Raw genomic sequence first — 24504 nt, forward strand, 5'->3', positions numbered from 1 at the left:
TTCGCGGAGTAATTTTCTTTTTGTTAGATCAACTTTAAATTTTTCTAGATTTATTCGAATACAATGAAGTATAATATATACTTGTGGACTACATTGACTAAAAAATAGACTTAAAAAAATATTTAATTTATTGAAGGATTGGAAAGGCTAAAATAAAAATAAAAATAAAATTAAAAAAAGTGTTTCAAGTGGGATTTGATCCCATGCTATGCCCAAATAAATCAAAAGCTTCAATCAACTATGCTACTAAAGTTTTTAGATATTCCTATGTTTATATATATATATATATATATATATATATATATATATATATATAAAAGGATTAAGGGGAGGGGAGGGGATTAGATATTCCTATGTTTATATATATATAAAAGGATTAAGGGGGGTTAAGTGGGGGCAACTGCCCCCATTGTAGATTTGTCAATGGGCTTACCCAATCTATGTTCTTGAGTAGTGAGTGTGGCTTTCACTCATTATCCAAAAAAGAAAAAATTACACTTTATTTTGAATTAATTGAAATTTAATGACTTCAATAGTGATAAAGAAAATGAATTTCAACATGAATATGAGTGATGAAAAAGAAAAAGATAAATTTCAATATAGTTTTAGAGCATCTACATGGACAACTCTTTTTTGTAGGTTTTGGGATAAGGTGAGGAGGAGAGAGTATATGCGAGAGAAGGTTGAGTATGTTGCAAGGGATTGTAGGGAAAGAAAAAATTAAGCCTTGCTGATGAGCATTTCGCACACCAACCGAATAAATGGTTGCTGGGTGCCTTTTTTTTTGTTTGTTTTTTTTTTTCTTTTTCCTTTTCACTCATTTCTTTTCTTTTCTTCCTCTATCTCTAGTGTAGTGCACACAAATCCTGTAAAAAAAAAATTTAATCATTGTGATTGGTTTATAAGTGATGGAAAAACACAAAATTTAATATGACTTTAGAGCATCGACACAGGTAGTTTTTCGTACATTTTAGGGTGAGGTGGAGGGGGAGAGAGTATATGTGAGTGAAGGTTGAGTATATTGCAATAATAAAGATTTTTGTGGACTTCGAAGGGAAGAAAAGAATGAACTTTGCTAGTGCATGTTTCGCATACAGTTGCGTAAACAACTATTGCGTGCCCTTTTTTCGCTTTTCCCTTTTTCGTCTTTTTTTTTTTTTTTTTTTTTTTTTTTTTAATTCTTTTCTTTTATACCTCTCTTTCTAGTGGCACAAAAATTCAAAAAAAAAAAAAAAATCATTGTGGTTGCTCTTAAAAGTGCTGGAAAAGTGGTTTTCAACATGAATATACCAAGGCGTTATGAGGAAAAGAAAAACCGTATTGAAAAAAAAAAAAGAACTCTCAACTCAATGCTATTAAAGATATAAAATCAAAAAGATTTAATGCACAAACATGAGCAGGGATGAGGCCAGGAATTCTGTTAAGGGGGCGAAGAAGCAAGGACGGATCCAGAAATTTTTTCCAGTGAAGGTGAAACGTTAAATCAAAAGAGATAATTTGAAAAAAAAATATCTAAGAAATATAGATATAAATATTGTTGGATATGAGCAAAAAATAAAACCCATCGAAACTTTATAAAAATATTCATAACAAAATATGAAACATAATTTATTTGATAAAATAATTTGAATAAAAAACACATTATAAATTACACATCTCATTATTATTAATATAAACGTGATTGTGTTGAAGCCAAAAAAAAATTGTGAAAATGTGTTAATGACAATATTTGAACCCATGACCTTTATTATAACTAAACACATGCTTTGCTAACTAATCTAACTCACTTCCTATTAACATTCATATGTTTTTTATACTAATACTAAAATTTGTACTATATATACAATATATATACAAAGGTTATATTTGGGGTGGGAGTGGGGTGGGGTGAGGGGAGGGGGGTAGCCGCCCCCTACCGCCCCCCCCCCCTTTGGCTCCGTCCTTGAGCACGAGACAAGGATGACAAGGCTCTTTCAATGACAACCCAAACCTCCCACGACGTCCGACGGCTAACCGCAAAGTGCATGACTTCTTCAGAAAGGGAAGATACGAGCATTGACATAATAGCTTGATCTTGTTGCACCAAAAAAAGAGAACGCCGGATTTGGAGCTAAGGTTGCACCAGCGGAGGAAGCTTCATCGGTGGCAAGAGACAATGTTGGAGGAGGACATGTAATTGAACCGTCTACATAACCCATCAGGTTCTGACCACACAAAAAAGGAACAAGTTGCGTCAGCCAATATAAGAAACTGCGATTTGTCAATTTGATACTCACAAAGTGATCAGCCGTGGGTAAGGAGCTCTTAGCCACGGATGAAGCTGGAGCAGCAAGGGCATCGAAGACGGTCCGCTAGGAGGAAATCATAGCAAATCCGTAGATATTAGCCACGAGAAAGGAAAACCAAAGCCGCTGATACCATATTAAGGTTTATGTTATTGATCGTCAAAATGTTCAAGATACAATACACTGATACAAATATATATACATGAGTAGGTGTCACAATACAACTAGGATTACAAGAGTCATAACATTATAAGTGATAAAAAAAGAAAAATTTCAATATGACTTTAAAGCATCTACACAGATAATTTTTTTGCGGTTGAATAATGAAGGTTTTTGTGGACACCAATCGTAAACATTTGTTGGGTGCCTTTTTTTTTTATTATTATTTTTTTTTTTATTTTTTTATTTTCGCATTTCCCTTTTTTTTTTTGTTTATTTATTCTTTTCTTTTTCTTGAACTGGAATGCCAGCCAAAGTTCTATGAGAAAATGAAAAATGCAATGAAATTCAACTCAATACTAAGTTAAACCTGAAGCATAGCATCGTCGCCTGAGAGATTCGAACTCTCACGGGGAAACCCCATGTACTTAGCAGGCACACGCCTTAACCACTCGGCCAAAGCGACGAACACGTTAGGTAACTGAAATCACAGTATATATACCACGAACCATATAACGATGAAGATAGATGAAATCGAAAGAAACTACATTGGAGAACGTTAATAATACAAATTAACTAAAGCTGATTTTGATGGCCTCATATTCCTACAATTCCCAACTACATTCTTTCTGGGAAACACAATCATTGCCTTCAACTACCTAAACCCTGTTTGAAAAAAAATATATTATAAAATGACATTTTAGTAGCTATTTTGTGGTATAATTATTAGTGGGGTCTATTTTCGATTTAGGTCTGGTCAAAGTGAATTCGGGTTCTTCGTAGTGAGACGAAGAGATTGATATATTGTACACTCAAAACGGATAATGGGTTAATGAGAAATTGATTCTTAAAGTAGACCCATTTGAGTTGAAAAAATGAAGGAAAATATGAAGCTTTTTTGTCCCACATTGGTTTGGGAAGTGGGTTGCACCACTATTTATACAAGAGCCTTTCTAAAGTTTGTTGAATTGCATAGTATAGAGGTTTTCTCTTATATACATGAGGTGCAAATCAAATACAAAAGTGAACCTTGTGTTAGGTTTACGGAATTAATCTCCATGTTAAATGGTTAGTTTTGAAGGTTATAATCTGATTTTAAATCATATTTAATGCTGTTGTTGAATGCTATTTACACATCAATCTCCTATATAAGTTTATTGTAGGGACATCAGTTTTTATGACAAGAGACACAACACACACAATAGATATCTGTTTTCTTCTCTCAAAACTCTGCTCCTACTCCTTGCCGACTGTGTTCTGTTTGTGCTCTCGTTCGCCGGATTCTATGTTAGAGTGCTCCTAACTTAGAACCGTAGTACGTTTTATCTTGGGAAACCTAGGCCGCAACGCTTCTCGCATTTTGGGAGACGGCAAATAAGATTTTAAGGAAATAGTGTTTCGCTCGACTCGTATTAACCACTTTTCCTCTGCTTTCCTTCTCGTCTTTCCGTTCAAGTTGTGGGATTATGCTTTAAGCAATAAATCCTTATACTATATTTGTTTATAGTTGCTGGTTGGATTATAATCTAGAAGATTATAAATTCCTTGTGGTCTGATTTATATATATTTGTGTGTGTATGTATATATATATATATATATATATATATATATATATATATATATATATATATATATATATTATTTTTTGATTAAATCAACTTGCCAATTTTCCTACAAACCTTAATCCATTCCCTAAACACTTCATTGGTTTCCGCCACCAGATTTCTGCTTTTCGCACGAAAATAAGATTTCTAATTTTTGTCAAAAACTGATTTCCACATGTTTTCGGCAATAAGAAGATAAAAAAGATCGTGGTTTCTCTGTAGCAAGAAGATGAAGAAGGTGTACAAATAGTAGCCCTTCAATACAAATGACAAGAAGAATTAATGCCTACTAAAGTCCAAACATGTGACCTCCCATTTGGGAGAGACATATAGATATCTGATAAGGAATATTTTCCGATTTAACATCTATATATGTTCACGTTCTCGTTTTATAGTCGGGTCAGAATTAAACGATTGGATCAAAATCCACGTGTCAAAGTCAATAGGCCAATATAGCGTTAGTCCTTCATTTTGGGGGCCTCTCCTCCTCCTCGCCACTACTCCCTCTCGATCTCTAAGACAAAATGTTTTCTTCTCTCCCTCTCTCTATACTATGAAAGAATAAAAAGCTTCTTCAAGCCTAATTCATGGTCCATGGATCTTCTCTCTACTAAGTCTCATACGCATTTTATACAAGTCATCGTTTATATACACTTTGCATATGCAAGTTGAATAACGATATCAAATTATTAATGCCATTAAACTACAAGCTCCTTGACAATTATACTTATCTTATTGTACAATATACTTTTTTTTTTTTTTTGATCGATTAGTCATTAATTTTAATTTCTTTAAAGAACATTTGATTTACGTTATCATATATAACTTTATGAATGTAAATATAGTAATATCAAATTCTCTTGTTTGGTTCATACCCTTGAAATTAATATAGAAATTAAAGGTGAGGTTTTCAAATTTTATTTTTAATTCAGGTTTAGTAGCCTTCATGAGAATCATATCTTAACTATAATATAGCCATATGGTTTGTGAGCAATAATTGCTCACCAAACCAAATGGTTATATTATAGTTAAGATTCCCTTAGGGTTGGGGTTCAACCTTTTGGAAGAATATTATAGTTAAGATTTATTTATTTATTTATTACATGGTGTATAAAAATTCAAATTAACCTTAATTCATTTTCATAACTCTTGCCTCATCCAATCCATCCAAAAAATCACAAATAAACTTCAATTGAGATTATTCTAATGAGGTCAATCTTAAAATTTAGTACATAGTATTTAATATTACAAATTTTCAAGAACTTAGTAAACTACAATAGTAATTGAATTACAATTTTCAGAGTCACCACGGCTCAAAATTTTTAGACCTTTGAGACTTCTAACAATTTTCAGAGTCACCACGGATCAAAATTTTTAGACCTAAAAATTTCTAGAAATCTCAAAGGTCTAAAATTTTTGATCCGTGGTGACTCTGAAAATTGTAATTCAATTACTATTGTAGTTTACTAAGTTCAATTCTTAAAAATTTGTAATATTAAATACTATGTACTAAATTTTTAATATAATTTAAGATTTGTAGTAATCACTCACCTTAAATAACAATTCTTATTTTAATTGTAAATATACTTATGTTCATAATTTTATCATAGCAATTCACACATAATTATTAAATAACAAAATTTTTATATATGAATAAACCTCATATATGGTATATTTTTATAACATATTTCCCGTGCATCGCACGAGACAAATACTAGTTTCTTGAAAAAAAGATATAGAGTTAATTCCATTTTTGGTCCTAGATTTATAGGTGACAGTTCATTTTTTGTCCCTTTTTATCAAAACATTCCCTTTTGGTCTTAGTATTATTGTGACACGACCAATTTTGGTCATCTATTAACAAAATCGTTGAAAAGTCGTTAAATAGAAAGACATTTTGATCTTTTTAATACAAAGTGCGTTGACCTGGCCTGTTATATATTTTATGTTTATTTTTTGAAAAACTTCATAATGAAGAGGGAAATGCTCTTGTATTGTAACAGACCAGGAGCCAAAACGCGGAGTTTGAGGCTAAGCCGTTAGGTAGTTAAGGCAGTTAGAATAAGAATTGTCTATTCTGCCCTTGGCAGTTGATATCTTGTAACTACTTAACCTTCAGGTCTGCTTCAGTATGGTTGTTGATGAATATACATGTTATCTTTTACTTCTAAATTCCTTTTCTCCCTTAGCAATTGTAACAACTGGTATCAGAGCTCTCGATTCAATGACAAACACACGCCGGGATCACGATGAAGCTGCGAGGCAGTTCGCTGAGATGCAAGAACAAATGCAAGCAGTTCAAGCACAACTGCAAGACAACAAGAGAGCAAGTGCAGAGGCTCTAGGGGCCTTCCAGACGGGGTTCCAAACATTCCAGGCAGAAGTGGGGCAATGGATGATGGCGATGACGACACAAGGGGCAGCAATTCCCCAGCCATCAATCGCAGCCCTCAACTCAGCCGGAGCACAACCTCTTCAATCGGATGGGGCTAGCACATCTGTTAATCAAACAAGAGGTAATCGTCCAGCTCCTACTCATATACCTAATCATGTCGAATTTGTCTCTGGAATGCACTTTGGTAACCAAGAACAACCGAGACATGCTCCGCGACATAATGATGATTACTTACGTGCTCCTAGACCTAGGATCGATTTTCCTGAATTTGATGGGACAAACCCTAGGGGATGGATTAGGAGATGTAATAAATTCTTTCTGTTATATCGTATTCCTGATTAACTGAAAATGGAATATGTGTCCTTATACATCAAAGGCCGCATAGATGCCTGGTTTGAAGGATATATGATTGATCGTGGGGGAAGAGTATTTTGGGAAGAATTTGCTGAAGATGTGTGTAGGAGGTTTAATGCCTTGGGGTTAGAGAGTGTGGAAGAAGAGTTTAAAAGGTTAAGGCAAACTGGATGGGTGGAGGAATATAATAGCAAATATGATGAACTAAAAATTCAGATGTTGATTGCACACCCTACATTGACAGAGTTATATTTCATTAGAAACTATATCAGTGGGTTAAAGGGTCACATAAGGTGTTTTGTTAAAACTGCCAACCCCCTAACTTTGATGGATGCATATGTGTATGCTAAGCAATTTGAGGAAGGCTTAAAAGGAACTGAGTGGATGGGGAAAGTCCCAAGCCAAGGGATAACCAACAATGCTGGGACATCTTCTGTGGGATCTGTGAGTGTGAATAAAGGTAAACCTATGGTGCAATTGAGTCAGGCTGAGCTGGAAAAACTGAAGGAGCAGAAATTATGCTTCTACTGCAGAGAAAAATGGCATCATGGGCATAAATGTAGGCTTAAGACATTCAATGCCATGACAGGCTTGGAGGAGGAACAACTAGATCAGAAGGAGAATGGAGAAGAACCTCTGAGTACTGAGATCAACAAGGAAGAGAGTGATGAACTTGCTGAGGTGTCCCTCTTGGCTATGTTAGGAGGAGAAGGGCTGAGCACCATTAGATTATTGAGAATGGTTGGTAAGAGAAAACTGGTTATCCTTGTAGATACAGGCAGCACCCACAGCGTCCTGGATCCAATAGTGGTTCAAGGACTCAAGATTCATACATATAGAACCAACCCCCTCTATGTCACTGTGGCCAATGGGCAAACCTTGATGTGTGAAGAAGCTTGTAGTGAATTATCTTGGACAGTGCAAGGAGAACAGTTCCAGAGAGACTTCAAATTGCTAAGAATGGGGGGTTGTGACATGGTGCTAGGCATGGATTGGTTGGACCAGTTCTCTCCCATCCAGCTGCACACCAGACCCTTGGGAATATGCTTCATCAAAGAGGGAAGAGAAATCACATTGCAAGGGATCTCTGGAAGGGTAAATCTCAAGGAAGCTACCACCAAATAAAGGGCTAATTGGGCCAAGAAAGGAGCCATAGGATTCCTTATTTACTGTTGTGCATCAGACAAAAACCCTGATGTGTTATCAGGATCTTGCAATGCAATTGAGGCCTCCTTATAAGTTAAAGAAGCCACTAACACCAGGATACAAGACCTACTCTCTCAATACTCTGATGTCTTTAGTGAGCCACAAGGGTTACCCCCGCCAGGCTGCATGATCATGCCATTCCCCTGGTAGCTAATGCAACACCTGTTAACTTGAAAGCCTACAAATACACTCATGATCAGAAAAACATCATTGAGAATATGATTGCTGAGATGTTATAGTCTGGAATTGTATGCCCTAGCAAATCCCCCTTTGCATCCCAAGTACTGCTAGTGCCAAAGAAGGATGGAACATGGAGATTCTGTGTGGAATACAGGGCCTTGAACAGGATCACCATAAAAAAACAAGTACTCCATTCCATTGGTAGAAGATTTATTCTCAGAATTGTCAGGGTCCACACACTTCTCTAAAATTGACTTAAGGGCTGGCTACCATCAGATTATAATGAAGAAGGGAGAAGAATTCAAAACTTCATTTAAGACACATCAAGGCTTGTATGAATTTAAAGTAATGCCATTTGGTCTGACTAATGCTCCAGCATCTTTCCAAGCTCTCATGAATGAGGTATCACTACAAGAAAATTGGTCATTAATGAGAGGTAAAACCGTCACTAAAGAATAAAAAACCATCATAAAAGACTTTTAATGACGGAAAATTTACAGTCGCCGCCCGTCGTTATTTCTTCCGAGGTTAAAAAGAAATAACGACGGGTGGCGACTGTAAATTTTCCGTCATTAAAAGTCTTTTATGATGGTCTATTTACCGTCACTAAAACGTTCTTTTTGTGACCAAAAATCCCGTCACTAATACAACTACTCACTAGCATAATTTCCTCTCATTATATTCTTGTAATGATAGGAAATCCCGTCATTAATATTACTAATATTAAATTTTGCCCGTCACTAAAAACTGTAATTTAGTGTAAAATATTATTTTTCTAATTTTATATATACTATTACTTCTCATTAAATATTAATGTTTATAATATATTATTTTTGTCACTAATCAATATTATGTTATATTGTAACTATAGATATTGTATTTAATTTTTACCATAATGCGATCAAAGTAAACTCAATCAATATATTAAAAGACTTCATCATCACTACTAAAATGAAATTTCTATACAACTTTGTAATGACTAAAGACATAAACTAATTATAACAATAAATAGCCATAGTAATGTACGTATCTATTGGCTACTTTACCTCTAAGTCTTTTGCAATTGAACTAATTTTGCCTCAAGTCTTGCAAGAACAGTGGTGCGGAATAACAGTCAAACCCCTGCTTATCAACTCACTTCCTGCTAATTTGAATAGGTTTGTGGTAGAATCATCCAACTTTATGTTTAAACATATAAGTAGCCATGTCCATGATCAAATTCACACAGCTTGCCAAAAAATAAATAGGTTTGCTATTTCTCATGTAGAAATATCAGAATGGTTCTCATTAGAAGCAATTGTAGCCACACTGTCATAGTAACCCAAGACAAATTCTTGAACCACCTACAGAATTCAGTATCAACGAAATTCAGATTTGGGTTTAGTTATAAATGCAACAAAAAGCAGGCAAATAGGATTCAATAAGAGTGTAAATCACCAAGAAGAAAACTAGCATACAACACTAACAAGGTTCCAAACAGAAATGCTATGGCACTAAGCACATTAGAAACTTAAGCAGTAGTTCTACATTACACCACATGCTAGTAAAGTGTGAAATTCTGCTGATGAAATGCTGGGAAAACCATTTCAAGAACAAATGTAATTATTACTTTGGGAACCATTAAGAGGCAAAAGAAGAGATACCTTCTCATACTCCAAATGAATTTGTCGCAACTTCTTCTGGTAACAAAATTCATATGACCACCATCCCTCTTTCTAGGAGAATTTGACAATGTAAGTTATAAAAGCGATGCATAATTGCAGAGAAAACACCTTTAAATTCACAACTTGGTTCATCTATCAAGTTATTCCTTTTCATTTTTTGATAAAATTCCTCTTTTTCCCACTTATGGGATAGGAGGGAGGTTCTAAATATACTAACCTTGATAAGACATATATCCTTAAGCATTTCTAGTAGCTCATCAAGTGTCTTTAGTTTAATGTGTTTCTCAGTCTCCAAGATCAAGCTGTTCGTATTCTGATTACTGACTAGTTTACTGCTTTTTGAATTATGCCCTTTGGGTAGAAAACACAGAAACTTCTCTCCTTTTTTATTGGGCATAACAACAGCTTCCTGATCATCATCATGTAAAACAAAATGTTCAGACTCACCCATTCATTTAATGCATCATATGATGAGGATATAATATTTCTGAATGAATCAAATAATAAGTCTGTACAGGAATATATATAGTAGCGAATAGCAAACCTAATACAAGACTAATACTAGTAACAATAGGTAACGAATACTAATAATAATAGAGTCCTAATACTCCCCCTCAAGCACAAGGTGGACTAGCTACAACATTGAGCTTGCCACACAGAGTAGAGAAACGCGGACCAGGGAGAGCTTTAGTGAACACGTCAGCCAGCTAATCCTTAGTAGAAATGAAGCTAACCTGCAACTCTTTCTTTGCCACTTTGTCACGAACAAAGTGATAGTCAATTTCCACATGTTTCGTACGAGCATGGAACATCGGGTTGGAACAGAGATAAGTTGCACCCAGATTATCACACCAGAGAGTGGGAGGAGCTGCCAACGGCAACCGAAGTTCATGCAATAGAGAAACCAACTAGGTGACCTCAGCAGACACGTCAGCTAGTGCCTTGTACTCGGCCTCTGTAGACGAACGAGCAACCGTACGTTGCTTCCGGCAAGACCAAGAGATCAGATTGTCACCAAGAAAAACCGCAAAGCCGCTAGTAGACTTTCTGTCAGCGGGGTCCCCAGCCCAGTCCGAATCCGAAAAAGCATGCACTGCAACAGAGGAGGATGGGCGAATAAACAGACCAAAATGCAAAGTGCCTTTAACGTACCGCAGAACACGTTTGAGCATTGCCCAATGCTCAGTAGTCGGGGAGTGCATATGCTGACAGACCCGATTCACAGCAAAAGATAAATCCGGGCGAGTGACAGTAAGATACTGCAGAGCCCCAGCAAGACTGCGATACTACGTGGGATCGGCATAAAGAACCACCGATTCAGAAACGGGTCGAGTCACAGGCACCGGAGTAGCCAACGGCTTGCAGTCCACCATACCTGCACGGCTCAAGATATCTCGCATGTATCGCTGCTGAGAAAGAAACAAACCATCACCACGAGAGACCGTCTCAATGCCCAGAAAAAAGGACGGAGCACCCATGTCACGAATCTTGAACTCCGAGGCTAAGTCAGTCAGAAGCCGAGTAACACGCGAAGCATCAGATCCCATAACAAGGATATCATCCACATAAACAAGCACATATAAAGATACAAAGTCACGAGTGTATATGAATAAAGAGACATCAGTCTTTGAAGGTGAAAAACCAACCGACACCAAGAAAGCATGTAACCTGTTAAACCATGCGCGAGGAGCCTGCTTAAGACCATAGAGTGACCTCTGTAATAAGCATACATCATCCGGTCGTGACGAGTCCTCATAGCCAGGCGGCTGTCGCATGTAGACTTTCTCTGCAAGATTACCATTCAGAAAGGCGTTGTGAACATCCAACTGCCGAATTACCCAACCGCGAGAGACAGCCAAGGAGAGAAGAAGCCGCACGGTTGTGGGTTTTACAACAGGACTGAAGGTCTCAAAAAAGTCCTGTCCTGCGACTTGATTGAACCCCTTATCCACCAACCGAGCCTTGTGCCGCTCAATCGTGCCATCAACCTTGCGCTTCGTCCTGAACACCCATTTGCAGCCTACAACATTCATACCAGGTGTGCGACTAACCAGACGCCAAGTGTGATTCTGGAGCAAGGCATTAAACTCAAGATCCATGGCCTCACGCCATTCCGGATACCGAACTGCCTGAGAATAACAGGTCAGCTCAGAAACAGTCATAAGAGCCACATGCTGCGTCGGCCCCAAAGAACGAGTCGCCATAACATGAGACCGAGGTAGAACCGGTTTTACCGTGCGCCGACCTCGCTTGGGCGCCTTAGGAGCACCCGAGACTGCCACATCTGGAGCCACGGCAGTCTCGATGCGGGAATCAGAAGCAGCACCAGCAGCCCCGGAATCTGTGTCCATCTCCGGACGAGGATCCGGCCCAGCAGAACAAACACCAGAGCTCGCGTCAACCTGAACGGCGCCAACACCCCACGGCTCAATCGGGCGAGAGCTAGAGACCTGAGAGGGGACAGAAGAAGCAAATGGAAATATGGTTTCATCAAACCGCACATGACGGCAAATGAATACCTTGTTAGTAGCAGGATCAAAACAACGATAGCCACGAAACGAAGACGGATAACCAAGAAACACACACGGAGAAGACCGATACTGCAACTTGTTACGATTATACGGGCGTAACAGAGGATAACAGAGACAGCCAAACACACGCAAGAAAGAGTAAGAAGGACTAGAACGATGCAACCGAGAATGAGGACTATCATTATCCAAAACCCGAGTCGGCATCTTATTGATGAGATAGACCGCAGTCTCAAAGGCATAATCCCAATATCATTGTGGAACCGAAGCCTGGGCCAAGAGAGCCAAACCCGTTTCCACAACGTGACGATGCCGACGCTCAACTCTACCATTCTGCTCATGGGTATAGGCACAAGACTGCCTATGATTAATACCCAAAGAGACAAAAGTACGGTGCAACCGTTTATACTCTCCCCCTAAATCAGATTGAATAGAGACAATCTTACGACCATATGAACGCTCAACTAGTGACCGAAACTGCTCGAAGATAGCATACACATCAGTTTTCAAACGCATAGGATAAAACCATACATAGCGCGTATAGTCATCAACAAACAAAACAAAATAACGAAAGCCATTGACGGAAAGAAAAGGCGCTGGGCCCCAAATATCAGTATATATAAGTTCTAAAACATGAGACGTAGTAGTATTGACACGAGGCAAGGGAAACCGTGAGGATTTCCCAAGCATACAAGCACGACACAATTCCGAAGTATCACTAAAACTAGACTGAATAGAACATGAATTTAAAATCTGCCGCAAGACACGCGGGTGAGGATGACCCAACGGGCTATGCCACACGTCAGAGGAGACTCGAGAGGCCACAAACGCAGCGGGACTTGAACGAGAGACAGGCCAAGAATAGAGACCCCCCGAAGCCGGCCCTTTATATAGAACTTCCCTGGTTGAACGATCCTTCACAAAGAAACAATTAGGGTGAAACTCAAAAAAGACATTATTATCACGAGCAAACCGTTGCACAGACAATAAAGACGCAGAAAGCCCAGGAACATGAAGAACATCAGACAATCGAAACAGTGTTTTAGATGCGGCTAACGAAGATGAACCAGTACTAACAATAGGTAAACACTTACCGTCACCAACACGAAGATGATCCGGACCATTATAAGGAATCGCCGAGGACATTAAAGACGGATCCGGAGTGGCATGATTCGACGCACCAGTGTCAGGAAACCACTGCTGAGGATTAACCGAAGCCGAATCATCAACAGAATATGCAACATGTGCCCGCGGCCCCGGAGCGCCATCATAACGACGATAGCACGAAGCGGCCGAGTGGCCTTCGCCGGAGCAGATCTGGCACTGGACAGCCCCGGCGCCACCTCGACCGCGGCCTCGGCCCTTGCCACGACCTCGGCCTCGATTGCCGCCGCCACGCTGCTGCCCGCCCGAGCGACCTCCACCTCGCTGAGCCGCCATGGCGACCGGAGCAGCAGCAACGTCACCACCATCATCAGCACATATAAATGCCTGCGAAACAAGAAAATCGGATAACTCGGGTAAAGACACCGGAGCACCCCTCGTCAGCGACGCCACCAAAGGGCGATATTCGGACCGCAAGCCCCGGAATATATACATATTCTGATCTTCTAGTGTCACCGGACGGCCGGCAAGTGCCAAATCCTCAATAAGCACCTGAGCACGCCCAAGATAATCCGGGATCGAAGCATCCCCCTGCCGCAATCCTTGCAGTTCGCCCACCAACCAAAGAGCACGGGCCCGAGTCGTCGAACCAAGAACCTGTTCGATCGCCACCCACAAATGCCGAGAGGAGGTTTTACCGATGGCAAGATGCATCACCTCGTCGGACAAGGACGAGATCAACAAGGAGAGCACGGCCTTATCTTGACGAAGCCATGCACTCCGAGCGGCGGACGATACGGCCGACGAAGACACGACAGCAGCAGCCTCCTCGGCAGAAGGTACCGTAATCGCAGTAAACGGGGGACACACAGACGTTCCATCGACAAAACCCAATAATCCTTGGCCATCCAAGAACGGAAGAAGCTGAGTGCGCCAAAACAAAAAATTACGGGATGTCAATTTGATGGAAACGAAGTGATGAGCCGAAGAAAACGACACCCCGGACTGCAGGGGTGCCACAAGCGCAGCCTCAGAAACAGTCCGTTCAGAACTTCCAACAGAACCGCCATCAGAACCGAGGTGCGCCATAGAGAGAGAAAAAGAACCTGCTGATACCAGATGAGGATATAATATTTCTGAATGAATCAAATAATAAGTCTGTACAGGAATATATATAGTAGCGAATAGCAAACCTAATACAAGACTAATACTAGTAACAATAGGTAACGAATACTAATAATAATAGAGTCCTAATACATATAACCAGATCAGTTAAAAAGACACAATAATATAATTTTCTTAAAACTGCTATCATGGAATATACTACATCCAAGCTGATAGAACTTACAGGGAGAAAATGTGAGTCTTCTGGATGAAATTCAATTTTGTATTTAGGTTTTTTAGAGCTTCGACCAAGAGTACCTCCTGACATTAAAGGTCAAAAATTCATAAAATCTGTGCCATCCAAGGTAAGTTAATATGAAATATCCATATTTGATCAAAATGGGAAACATATACATAACACCTGAAAGTTAGCCAAAACAATGGTTTGCACAATGCAACTAATAAATAGATACGTAAAATATATTTGGTGTTTGAGCTAATGCAGTAATGCCAATGTTTCAAGGCTTCAAGCATAAAACCATCAACCTATCCACAAATTCTACCTAGAATTTCATAGTTTATAAACTGTTAGCAATTTCCAAGCACCAAATATTCCTTTAGTCTAGCTTGTCTAAGTCATTAGGATCAGAATTTAGTCAATAAAAACTAAAATATTATATTCCTTTACTTCAAAAAGAACACAAAGAACATATAACCAACTACCTTAAGATGCAGTAAATCTATTCTCATTGAGGTGTTGACAATTTCTATGTGCAGCTAATCATCCACTTGAGGCTTGTCCAACATAAAAGTGAACTCCACATCCATCTTGGATCCCTACTTCTCTTCAGTCGCTGCAAAAAGCAAAAGTGGCATATATATGCTTGCCTCATAGCCATTTAACTATTTAAAGCATAATTGACTACAATAATGCCCCAATAGGATGTAACGGAAGATAGACAAGGAATAAGCACACTGCCTGCTGCCTGCTGCCAGCTGCTTGCTTCATTGCCCCTGCTTCAAGTGCCAATAAAGTGATAAACAATAAGCACACTGCCTAGCTTCAAGTTCCAAGCTTCAATTCATTCAAACCTATCAAAATATCAAACGAGATAATATAATAAAATTATTAGTATTATTACTACAACACTTAATTAAACACTTAAATACTTATTGGTATACCAAAATATGTAGACAAAATCCTGAACATACTAGCACCAACGAAGTACATTGAACAGATGACAATTTGATGTTCATCATAATATCAAATCACATTATGCCAAGTTCAAAAAAAAGATACATAGTCTGGAGTAAACAACTGCTACTATGACTAATTAAAACTGTAACTAGTTTTCAAAAAATAAAATAAAATTGAACTAGATTCTTGAAAGAAGCATGCACTAACTAAGACTAATCACTAATTTATTGATTTATTAACAGTATAAAAATTTACCTACTTAATTAAACACTTAATAACATATTAAGAGTATAAAAATTAAAAGAAAAAAAAAACTAAAAATAACGTATTACCTGAGGTTAGGTGAGGGCGTCTGCCGGAGAGTGTGAGGGAGACAGGGAGAGGAGCGAGAGAAGCAGAAGCCGAGAGGCAAGAATGGAGAAGTGGATGTGAGGACTGAGGAGCGACTGGCGAGGGCAGGGCCGGACCGCCAGAGGGCGTGACTCGTGACTCGTGACTCGTGAGAGAGACCTGGAGTGACCGGCGTGAGGGCGGAGGATGTGTCAGCGTGAGCCGCAGAGCTGTAGAGGACCATGGAGTCTAAAGTGTGGGAAGTGGAGATTGGAGAATGGAGAAGGCGACTAGGCGAGAAGCAGATCTGGAAATGAACTAAAATTTTAGGCGCCCAAGGGGAAAGAGAAGAGAGAGGAAGATGTGTGGATTGTAAAATTTTACGGAGTATGTACTAAGAAGGCGCCTAACAATAAAATTTTGGTGGGAATTTAATTTTATTGAAATAAATTTTCAAACACCAATAGTGAGAGTAATAGTGTCTTTCATACCAATAGTGAGAGTACATTTTTAAAAGAAGTATAAAACTAAAATTTCGTCACTAAATCATAAACCTTTAGCTAGAGTAATTTTTAACCATCACAAAAACTATGTAAATAATACATTTAGTGAGAGGTTTTTCTACCCGTCACTAATTTTTTGTCACTAAAAACTGTTTTTCTTGTAGTGTATTCTTACCCTATTTGAGGAAATTTATACTGGTATTTTTTGATGATATATTGGTTTACAGCTCAGGGATGGATACATATCTGAGACACCTTGCTACTGCCCTGCAACTACTGAGAGAGAACCAACTATTTGCCAAAAGAAGTAAATGTTTCTTTGGCCAGAAACAGGTGGAATATTTGGGACATATTCTGACAAGAGAAGGCTTGGCTACTGACCCTGCCAAGGTGGAAACTGTGATGACTTGGCTATAACCTTCCATTGTTAAAGCCTTAAGGGGCTTCCTAGGGCTCACTGGATACTATAGAAGGTTCATCAGGGGTTATGGGGCCATTTGCAGACCCTTAACAGATATGCTTAAGAAGAATGGGTTCTTTTGGTCTAAGGAAACACATCAGGCCTTTCAGGAATTAAAGACAGTCATGTGCTCAGCTCCAGTACTAGCTATGCCAAATTTTGAGAAAGAATTTGTGGTCGAAGCATATGCTTCTTGCAAGGAAATTGGGGCAGTATTGGTGCAGGAAGGGAAGCCAATAGCCTACTACAGTAAGGGGTTGGGACCTAAACATCTAGGATGGTCCATCTATGAGAAGGAGTACTTGGCCATACTCAATGCAGTGGAAAAATGGAGGCCTTACCTCCAGGGAAGACATTTTATCATCCAAACTGACCATTAGAGTTTAAAGTACTTGCTAGAACAAAAAATCACTACTGTTATTCAGCAGAGAGGGCTAACCAAACTATTGGGCTTAGACTACTCCATTGTGTACAAGAAGGGGAGAGATAATATAGCAGCTGATGCACTATCTAGGAAGGAAGGAGGAAACTGCAATGCCTTGTCTAGCCTGAAACCTGCTTGGTTAGAAGAAGTCTTGCAAAGTTATACTAATGATGATTGGGTACAACAGACAATGGTGCCATTGTGTTGGATCCTAATTCCACTCCATCTATGAGAATGGAGAATGAGCTGCTAAAACATAAAGGGAGATTGGTAATTGGTTGCCATAAGGAACTGAGAATGAAGTTGATCACTGAATTCCACAATTCTGCCTTGGGAGGACACTCTGGAACTCAAGTGACTTACAATAGATTAAAAGCAATCTTCTACTGGAAGGGCATGAAGAAGCAGGTGAAGCAGTTTGTGAGAAGTTGTGATAATTGTCAAAGAAACAAAATTGAGAATGTGCTTACTCCTGGCCTTCTACAACCCTTAACAATACCTAGTCAGGCTTGGACTCAAGTATCTATGGATTTTATTGAAGGACTACCCAAGTCCAACAATAAGGATTTATAATGGTAATAGTGGACAGGTTTACCAAGTATGCCCACTTTATCAGTTTATCTCACCTATTCAGTGCTGAACAGGTGGCCAATTCCTATATGAACAATGTGTATAAGCTACATGGACTTCCACAAGGAATAGTGTCAGATAGAGACAAGGTCTTTCTCAGCAAATTTTGGAAAGAAGCATTCAGAAGGATGGGAACTCAGTTGCATATGAGTTCTTCTTACCACCCCCAGTCAGATGGGCAAACAGAGAGAATCAACAGATGCTTGGAAACCTATCTAAGGTGTATGAGCTCCCACAAACCTAAGCAGTGGGAGAAGTGGCTGGCAATGGCTGAACACTGGTACAATACTAACCATCACTGCTCACTGAAGATGTCCCCCTTTCAGGCCCTATATGGTTATCCACCTCCACAATTGGTTGTTAATGATGTTGAAAGAGTCACAGATGAAAGGGAAGAAAGTTGGATCCAGGAAAGAATGAATATGATAAAGATACTGAAGGAAAATCTCAGTCTAGCACAGCAAAGAATGAAGCATTATGCTGACAAGAATAGGTCTGAAAGATCTTTTATGGTGGGAGATATGGTCTACCTTAAACTACAACCCTATAGACAAGTCACTATGGCAGTAAGGAGAAATGTCAAACTCAGTTCTAAATTTTATGGGCTTTATGAAGTAATGGAAAGAATAGGGCAGGTGGCTTATAGGTTGAGACTGCCAGCAGGAGCCTTGATCCAACCAGTTTTTCATGTGTCACAGCTCAAGAGAAGTATTAGCCAGGGGAGGCAAGCTCAAGTAGACCCTCCCATAATTGGTCCTGATGGTCAGATGCTAACAGAACCAGTGGCCATCCTAGAAAGAAGAATTTCGAAGAAGAACAATGCAGCTATGGTAGAAGTGCTGGTGCAGTGGGCTAATCTGTCCCCAGAAGAGGCAACCTGGGAGGAGTATCATCATCTTATGGCCAGTTTCCCAACTTCAAACCTTGAGGACAAGGTTGTGCTGGAGGAGAGGGTATTGTAATAGACCAGTAGCCAAAACGCTGCGTTTGAGGCTAAGCCGTTAGGTAGTTAAGGCAGTTAGAATAGGAATTGTCTATTCTGCCCTTGGCAGTTGATATCTTGTAACTACTTAACCTTCAGGTCTGCTTCAGTATGGTTGTTGATGAATATACATGTTATCTTTTACTTCTAAATTCCTTTTCTCCCTTAGCAATTGTAACATGTATTTAACACAATTTCAATGATTTTTTTGATAGAGGACCAAAATTGTTCATGTCACAATAATAGTAGGACCAAAAAGGGATGTTCTGATAAAAAAGAATTAAAAGTGAATTGCCATCTATAAATGTAGGACCAAAAATGGAATTAACTCAAAGATATATGTATTCGGATTCCCATGCATGGAGTATAACTCCCGCGTATACAAAATACATTATAAATTACAATAGAATGTTTTTGATAGATTACAACATGATAGTTACGGTCCAAGTCAAAAATATATCTGAGTACTTGAGTAGGGTTAAAATATGAAAATATTTATGACAAAATATGAAACATAATCAATTAAATAAAATAATTTGAATAACATTATATTCATAAATACTTTTAATTTTAATTTCTTTTAGTGAGATCGGTTTTTTTTTTCTAAATTAATTCGAATACAATAAAGTATAATATAAATTTGTATACTACATTAATTAAATGATTCATAAAAAGTAGACTAAAATAGTATTTAATTTGTTAATTAAATGATTCATAAAAAGTAGACTAAAAAATATTTAATTTATCTTGTGAAGAAATAAAAGAGATTGTTAGTGTTTTTAAATGTTCAAAAACCCCATATTATAATTGGCAATATTATTATGGCATACTAAGATAGGTTTAGAGTTTGTCCGTCCAGCTCTACAGACGACTGCTCAATCAGAAGCAACAACAAAAGGACTGACACTGAAGATCTGTTTTAGGAAGCTGATTTCTAAAAGTCTTACGCGGTATTATCAGACAAGTTTGGAAAGAAGATCAGCGTATATTTTCAAGAAAGGTATGGACCTAATCTTCTGAGATTACATTCCTCTTTTATAGTCCTACCTTCTACAATCAAAGTCTTTTATGGAGAGAGTTTATTGAAGAATCTATAAGTACCCTCACACGAAGAGATTTAGGGTTACGCCGAATATATGAAAAAACACTCCCCATCTGCTATATGAGATTAGATCTTTGATTGTCATGTATCTTCTCAATGCAATATGTTCATGGTGATTAAGATGATGAACTTGAGAAGAATCACTGCTGGTTAAACGAAAGGACACTGTGATCACACTATTGTGGGAACAACTATAAAGAGCGTCATTGAAGTGGACTGCATCAGAGTGGGCTCTCCAAGTGAAGGGATTTCATTGGACTTCTGTATGCATGGCTCTCCATCTTCAACAATCCACTAAACCTGTGTAGACTGGGTATGTACCTTGTGTGGGGCACTTGGGTAAGATTGTTGTATATCTACCTTTGTACATTGGATTATGATTTAGTGGATTGGACGCCTATGTGATCGTCCCCCAGACGTAGATACACACTGTATCGAACTGGGTAAATATTCTATATCGTTGGGTTTGTGCTATTATCTTTCTGTTACATCTTCTCCGCTATTTATTATTACTGACTGACTTCGTAACTAAATCAATCAGTAATCTCTGACAGTTGATTAATTCTGTTAATCTATCTAAAAGGAGAATATGCAAAATTACAGAGATAAAATAAATGAGAGAAGATAAGGAAAAGTGTTGCTGTGGAGAACTCAATAGTTCTTCATTGTAAAGCAACAATCAGAGAGAGAGAGAATATGGTGTGCATTATTGGTGATCTGAGATCAGTACAAAGCTTACATGAAAAAGGGAAAGACAGCCACTGTTATATGAAAACTGCTATGGCAGTTATAACAGAAAAGGAAGGAGGAGAAAAGACATAAAAGTCCTCCTAGATGTGAGGCAGATTAGAGAGCTAAGAAGGCTTGAACTAAGTATGCTTCATCACCCCCCCGTAAGCTGGAGCATGAACATCTTGAAGGCCCAGCTTAGAGTGGAAATTATCAAACAACAATATTGGCAGAGCCTTGGTGAAACCATCAGCAAGCTGTTTTTGTGAGGGAACTGACATTAGCTTTATAACTCCTTCATATACTTTCTGCTTAACAACATGACAATCTATCTCAATGTGTTTAGTCCTTTCATGGAAGACATGATTCTCTCCAATGGCAATTGCAGACTTATTATCACAAAATAGAGCAGTGGGGCTGTTGGGCTTGACTTTCAGATCTGTAAGCAAGTATAAAAGCCATTGGACTTCACAAACAGTGGATGCAAGGGCCCTATACTCAGCCTTAGAAGATGATCTAGAAACAGTGGCTTGTTTCTTTGTCTTCCAAGAGATTAAGGATTTGCCAAGATAAATACAATAGCCTGTGACAGATTTCCTGGTTTCAGCACAAGTAGCCCAGTCAGAATCAGAGAACCCTTGTAGCTTTATGTGAGAGTTTGCTGGATAAAATATCCCTTTCCCAGGTGCCCCTTTCAAGTACCTCAACACTCTGTGAGCAGCCATGAGATGAGTGTTCCTAGGCTTGTCAACATATTGACTCAACTGCTGAACTGCATATGTGACTTCAGGCCTGGTATTTGTCAAGTATAGTAGCTTCCCAACCAGTCTTCTATAAACTTCTGGTTTATCAAGTGGTGTACCCTCAAGGGAATTGAGTTTCTGGCCTGCAGTAATGGGAGTCTTTGCAGGTTTAGCATCCATGAAGCCATACTCCTTTAGGATTTCCAAGGTGTATTTTCTTTGGCAAATGTTGAGACCATCAGTGGATCTGAGTGCTTCAATCCCCAGAAAGTAGTTCAAATGTCCAAGATCTTTGATCTTGAATGTCTTATCCAAGAATTGTTTCAATCTGTTGATCTCTGCTGAGTCTGTCCCTGCAACTAGTATATCATCTACATAGATGAGAAGAACCATAAATGAAGTGTCTGCGGTTTTGGTAAAGAGGGATGGATCTGCAGTGGACTGTTGGAAACCAATATCAAGCAAAGCTTTAGTCAACTTGGCATTCCATTGTCTGCTGGCCTGCTTTAGGCCATACAAAGATCTCAACAACTTACAAACTTGCTGCTTGTTATTTTGAAAACCAGGGGGTGAGACCATGTATACTTCTTCATCTAAATCTCCATGTAGAAAGGCATTATTGATGTCTAGTTGTTGGATATCCCATTCTTTTGCAACTGCCACAGCTAGGAAAGTTCTAATTGTTGTCATTCTAGCCACAGGAGAAAAAGTCTCCACATAATCCACTCCAAGCTGCTGAGTATAACCTTTTGCCACCAATCTGGCCTTGTGTCTTTCTATGGAGCCATCAGCTCTATGTTTCACTTTGTAGACCCATTTGCAACCAATTGGGGTTTTGCCTGGTGGTAGGTCAGTAAGTACCCAAGTCTTGTTTTCAACCAATGCATCTATTTCACACTTCATTGCTTTCCTCCATGCTTCTTCTTTGACTGCTTCATTATATGATTGTGGCTCTTGTGTGTTTAAAATGGAGTTTGCACAGGCCCTATGGCATGGAGATAGAGCATCATATGATATCACCTTGTTAATAGAGTGTGGAGATGACCTGTTGTGGGGGCTGTCTGTGCTCAGTGAATGACAATAGTAATCTTGTAACCTTGCAGGTATGTGTCTTGTTCTTTCTGATCTTCTTGGTTCTGAGATTACATCTGTTTGAATTGCCTCATGTTGTATCATAGTGTTATCAGTTGCTTCATTGTTTGTGCTGACATGAGTATCCACACTATCAGTAGTGTGGGTTGAAGGGCTTGAACTGCTAACTCTCTCTGATGGTTCAGTGTTGTGGATTATGGGACTAGGAGTGGCAGCCTCTCTTAGTAATTGATTCTGATTGTCAGTAGTGTCCATATTTGGCAAGTTAACCTCAATGGAAACTGGGACCAAAGGCAGCACAGGATCAGACATGCTCTTTTCACCATAGACTTCAGATTTGTCCTCCTTAAAAGGATAAATGTGCTCATAAAACTGAACATCCCTGGAGATAAAAACATTTTTGTTAGCAATATCATATAACACATAGCCCTTTACATTTGCAGGGATCCCCAGGAATAAACACTTCTTGGCTCTTGGCTCCATTTTACTTCTGCCATGAGACATAGTGGAACCAAAACATAGGCATCCAAAAGCTTTGAGATGATGATATTCCATAGTTCTGCCAAACAACAACTCAAAGGGGGACTTCTCACTAGGTTTAGCAGGAGGTAATCTGTTAATCAGGTAGATGGCATGCATAACACAATGGTTCCAAAATTCTATAGGCACTCCAGATTGAAATCTGAGAGCCCTGGCTACATTCAAGATATGCTGGTGCTTTCTTTCTGCCACCCCATTTTGTTGGGGTGTATAGACACAAGATTTCTGATGCACAATTCCCATCTCATTGCAAAATTCATTCATTAGAAACTCAATTCCATTGTCTGTCCTTATGGTCTTGACTTTAGTAGAAAACTGATTCTGTGCATAATTACAGAAATTCTTGAACAAGTGTTTAACCTCTGATTTACCTCTCATGAGATGCAGCCAAGTAAACCTACTATAATCATCCACAATTGTCAAAAAGTAATGTTCTTTATTTATAGAGGCAACAGAGAATGGGCCCCAAACATCCATATGTAAGAGGTCAAAACACTTTTCAGACCTGGAAATGCTAACTGGAAAAACAGATCTTCTTTGCTTTGCATAATGACATGTTTCACAGACAAAATTAGATGGTTTACAGAATTGACCATCATTTATTCCATTCAAAGATGGTATCCTACTTATAGGATAATGTCCTAGCCTATGATGCCATAGATGCAAAGAAGCACTACTACATTTCATCATCTCATCACCAACTGGACAGACCTTTCTTTTTGGTGGATCAATGATCACATATAAGCCATTCCTTTGTTCAGCAAACCCATCCATCATCCCAAAAGGACCTTGAATGTTACATGAATCAGTATTCATTATGATTTTGCATTCCCCTTGTTTAGTCAACTTGCTGGCAGATATGATATTAAATGTGAATGAAGGGATGAACAACACATTGTTTAATAATAGGTTTGACTGCAGTCTAACATCACCTATATGTGTCACACTCACTGTTCCTCCATTAGGCAATTTTACAGAAACTCCACAAACTCTATGATATCTCTCAAAATAGTCTAATGAGCATGTAATATGATCAGTGGCACCTGAATCTAGGATCCATATGGCAGAACAAGATATAACATTATTAATGTGAGGATCAGAAATGAACCTGCCTTCATTAGATCCTGATTGCTTCTCATAGCTGTTCATTGTTATGGCTGCATTTGAGGAGACTGATTTCTCTTGGTT

At 38.7% G+C, this 24504-nt stretch overlaps 1 protein-coding gene and 1 non-coding gene across 2 annotated transcripts; both read right to left on the reverse strand.

Moving 5' to 3' along the window:
• Positions 1 to 2828: 2828 nt before the first annotated feature.
• On the reverse strand, positions 2829 to 2910 carry TRNAS-GCU. The gene has a single exon. It is a non-coding gene; the product is annotated as a tRNA-Ser (tRNA).
• Positions 2911 to 9079: 6169 nt separating this feature from the next.
• LOC109158494 (protein OS-9 homolog) lies at positions 9080 to 14927 on the reverse strand. Its single transcript, XM_019306414.1, has 4 exons — positions 14828 to 14927; positions 10065 to 10268; positions 9827 to 9898; positions 9080 to 9526 (listed from the first exon to the last, which is right to left on the reverse strand). The coding sequence occupies exons 1-4, from the start codon at positions 14909 to 14911 to the stop codon at positions 9443 to 9445; spliced, it is 444 nt and encodes a 147-aa protein (XP_019161959.1). The 5' UTR covers positions 14912 to 14927; the 3' UTR covers positions 9080 to 9442.
• Between the last annotated feature and the right edge of the window lie 9577 nt (positions 14928 to 24504).

This window comes from Ipomoea nil, unplaced genomic scaffold, assembly GCF_001879475.1.
Source record: "Ipomoea nil cultivar Tokyo-kokei standard unplaced genomic scaffold, Asagao_1.1 scaffold0302, whole genome shotgun sequence".
In the NCBI taxonomy this organism is placed as follows: Eukaryota; Viridiplantae; Streptophyta; class Magnoliopsida; order Solanales; family Convolvulaceae; genus Ipomoea; species Ipomoea nil.

Bases quoted from the DNA above. Each gene is read 5' to 3' on its own strand.
- LOC109158494 (XM_019306414.1), bottom strand. From the start codon at position 14,911: ATGTCAGGAGGTACTCTTGGTCGAAGCTCTAAAAAACCTAAATACAAA. The intron at 9,899-10,064 runs GTTAGTATATTT...AAATTCTCCTAG, and splicing joins AGGATATATGTCTTATCAAG to AAAGAGGGATGGTGGTCATA. The intron at 9,527-9,826 runs GTATCTCTTCTT...TGAATTCTGTAG, and splicing joins TTCATTTGGAGTATGAGAAG to GTGGTTCAAGAATTTGTCTT.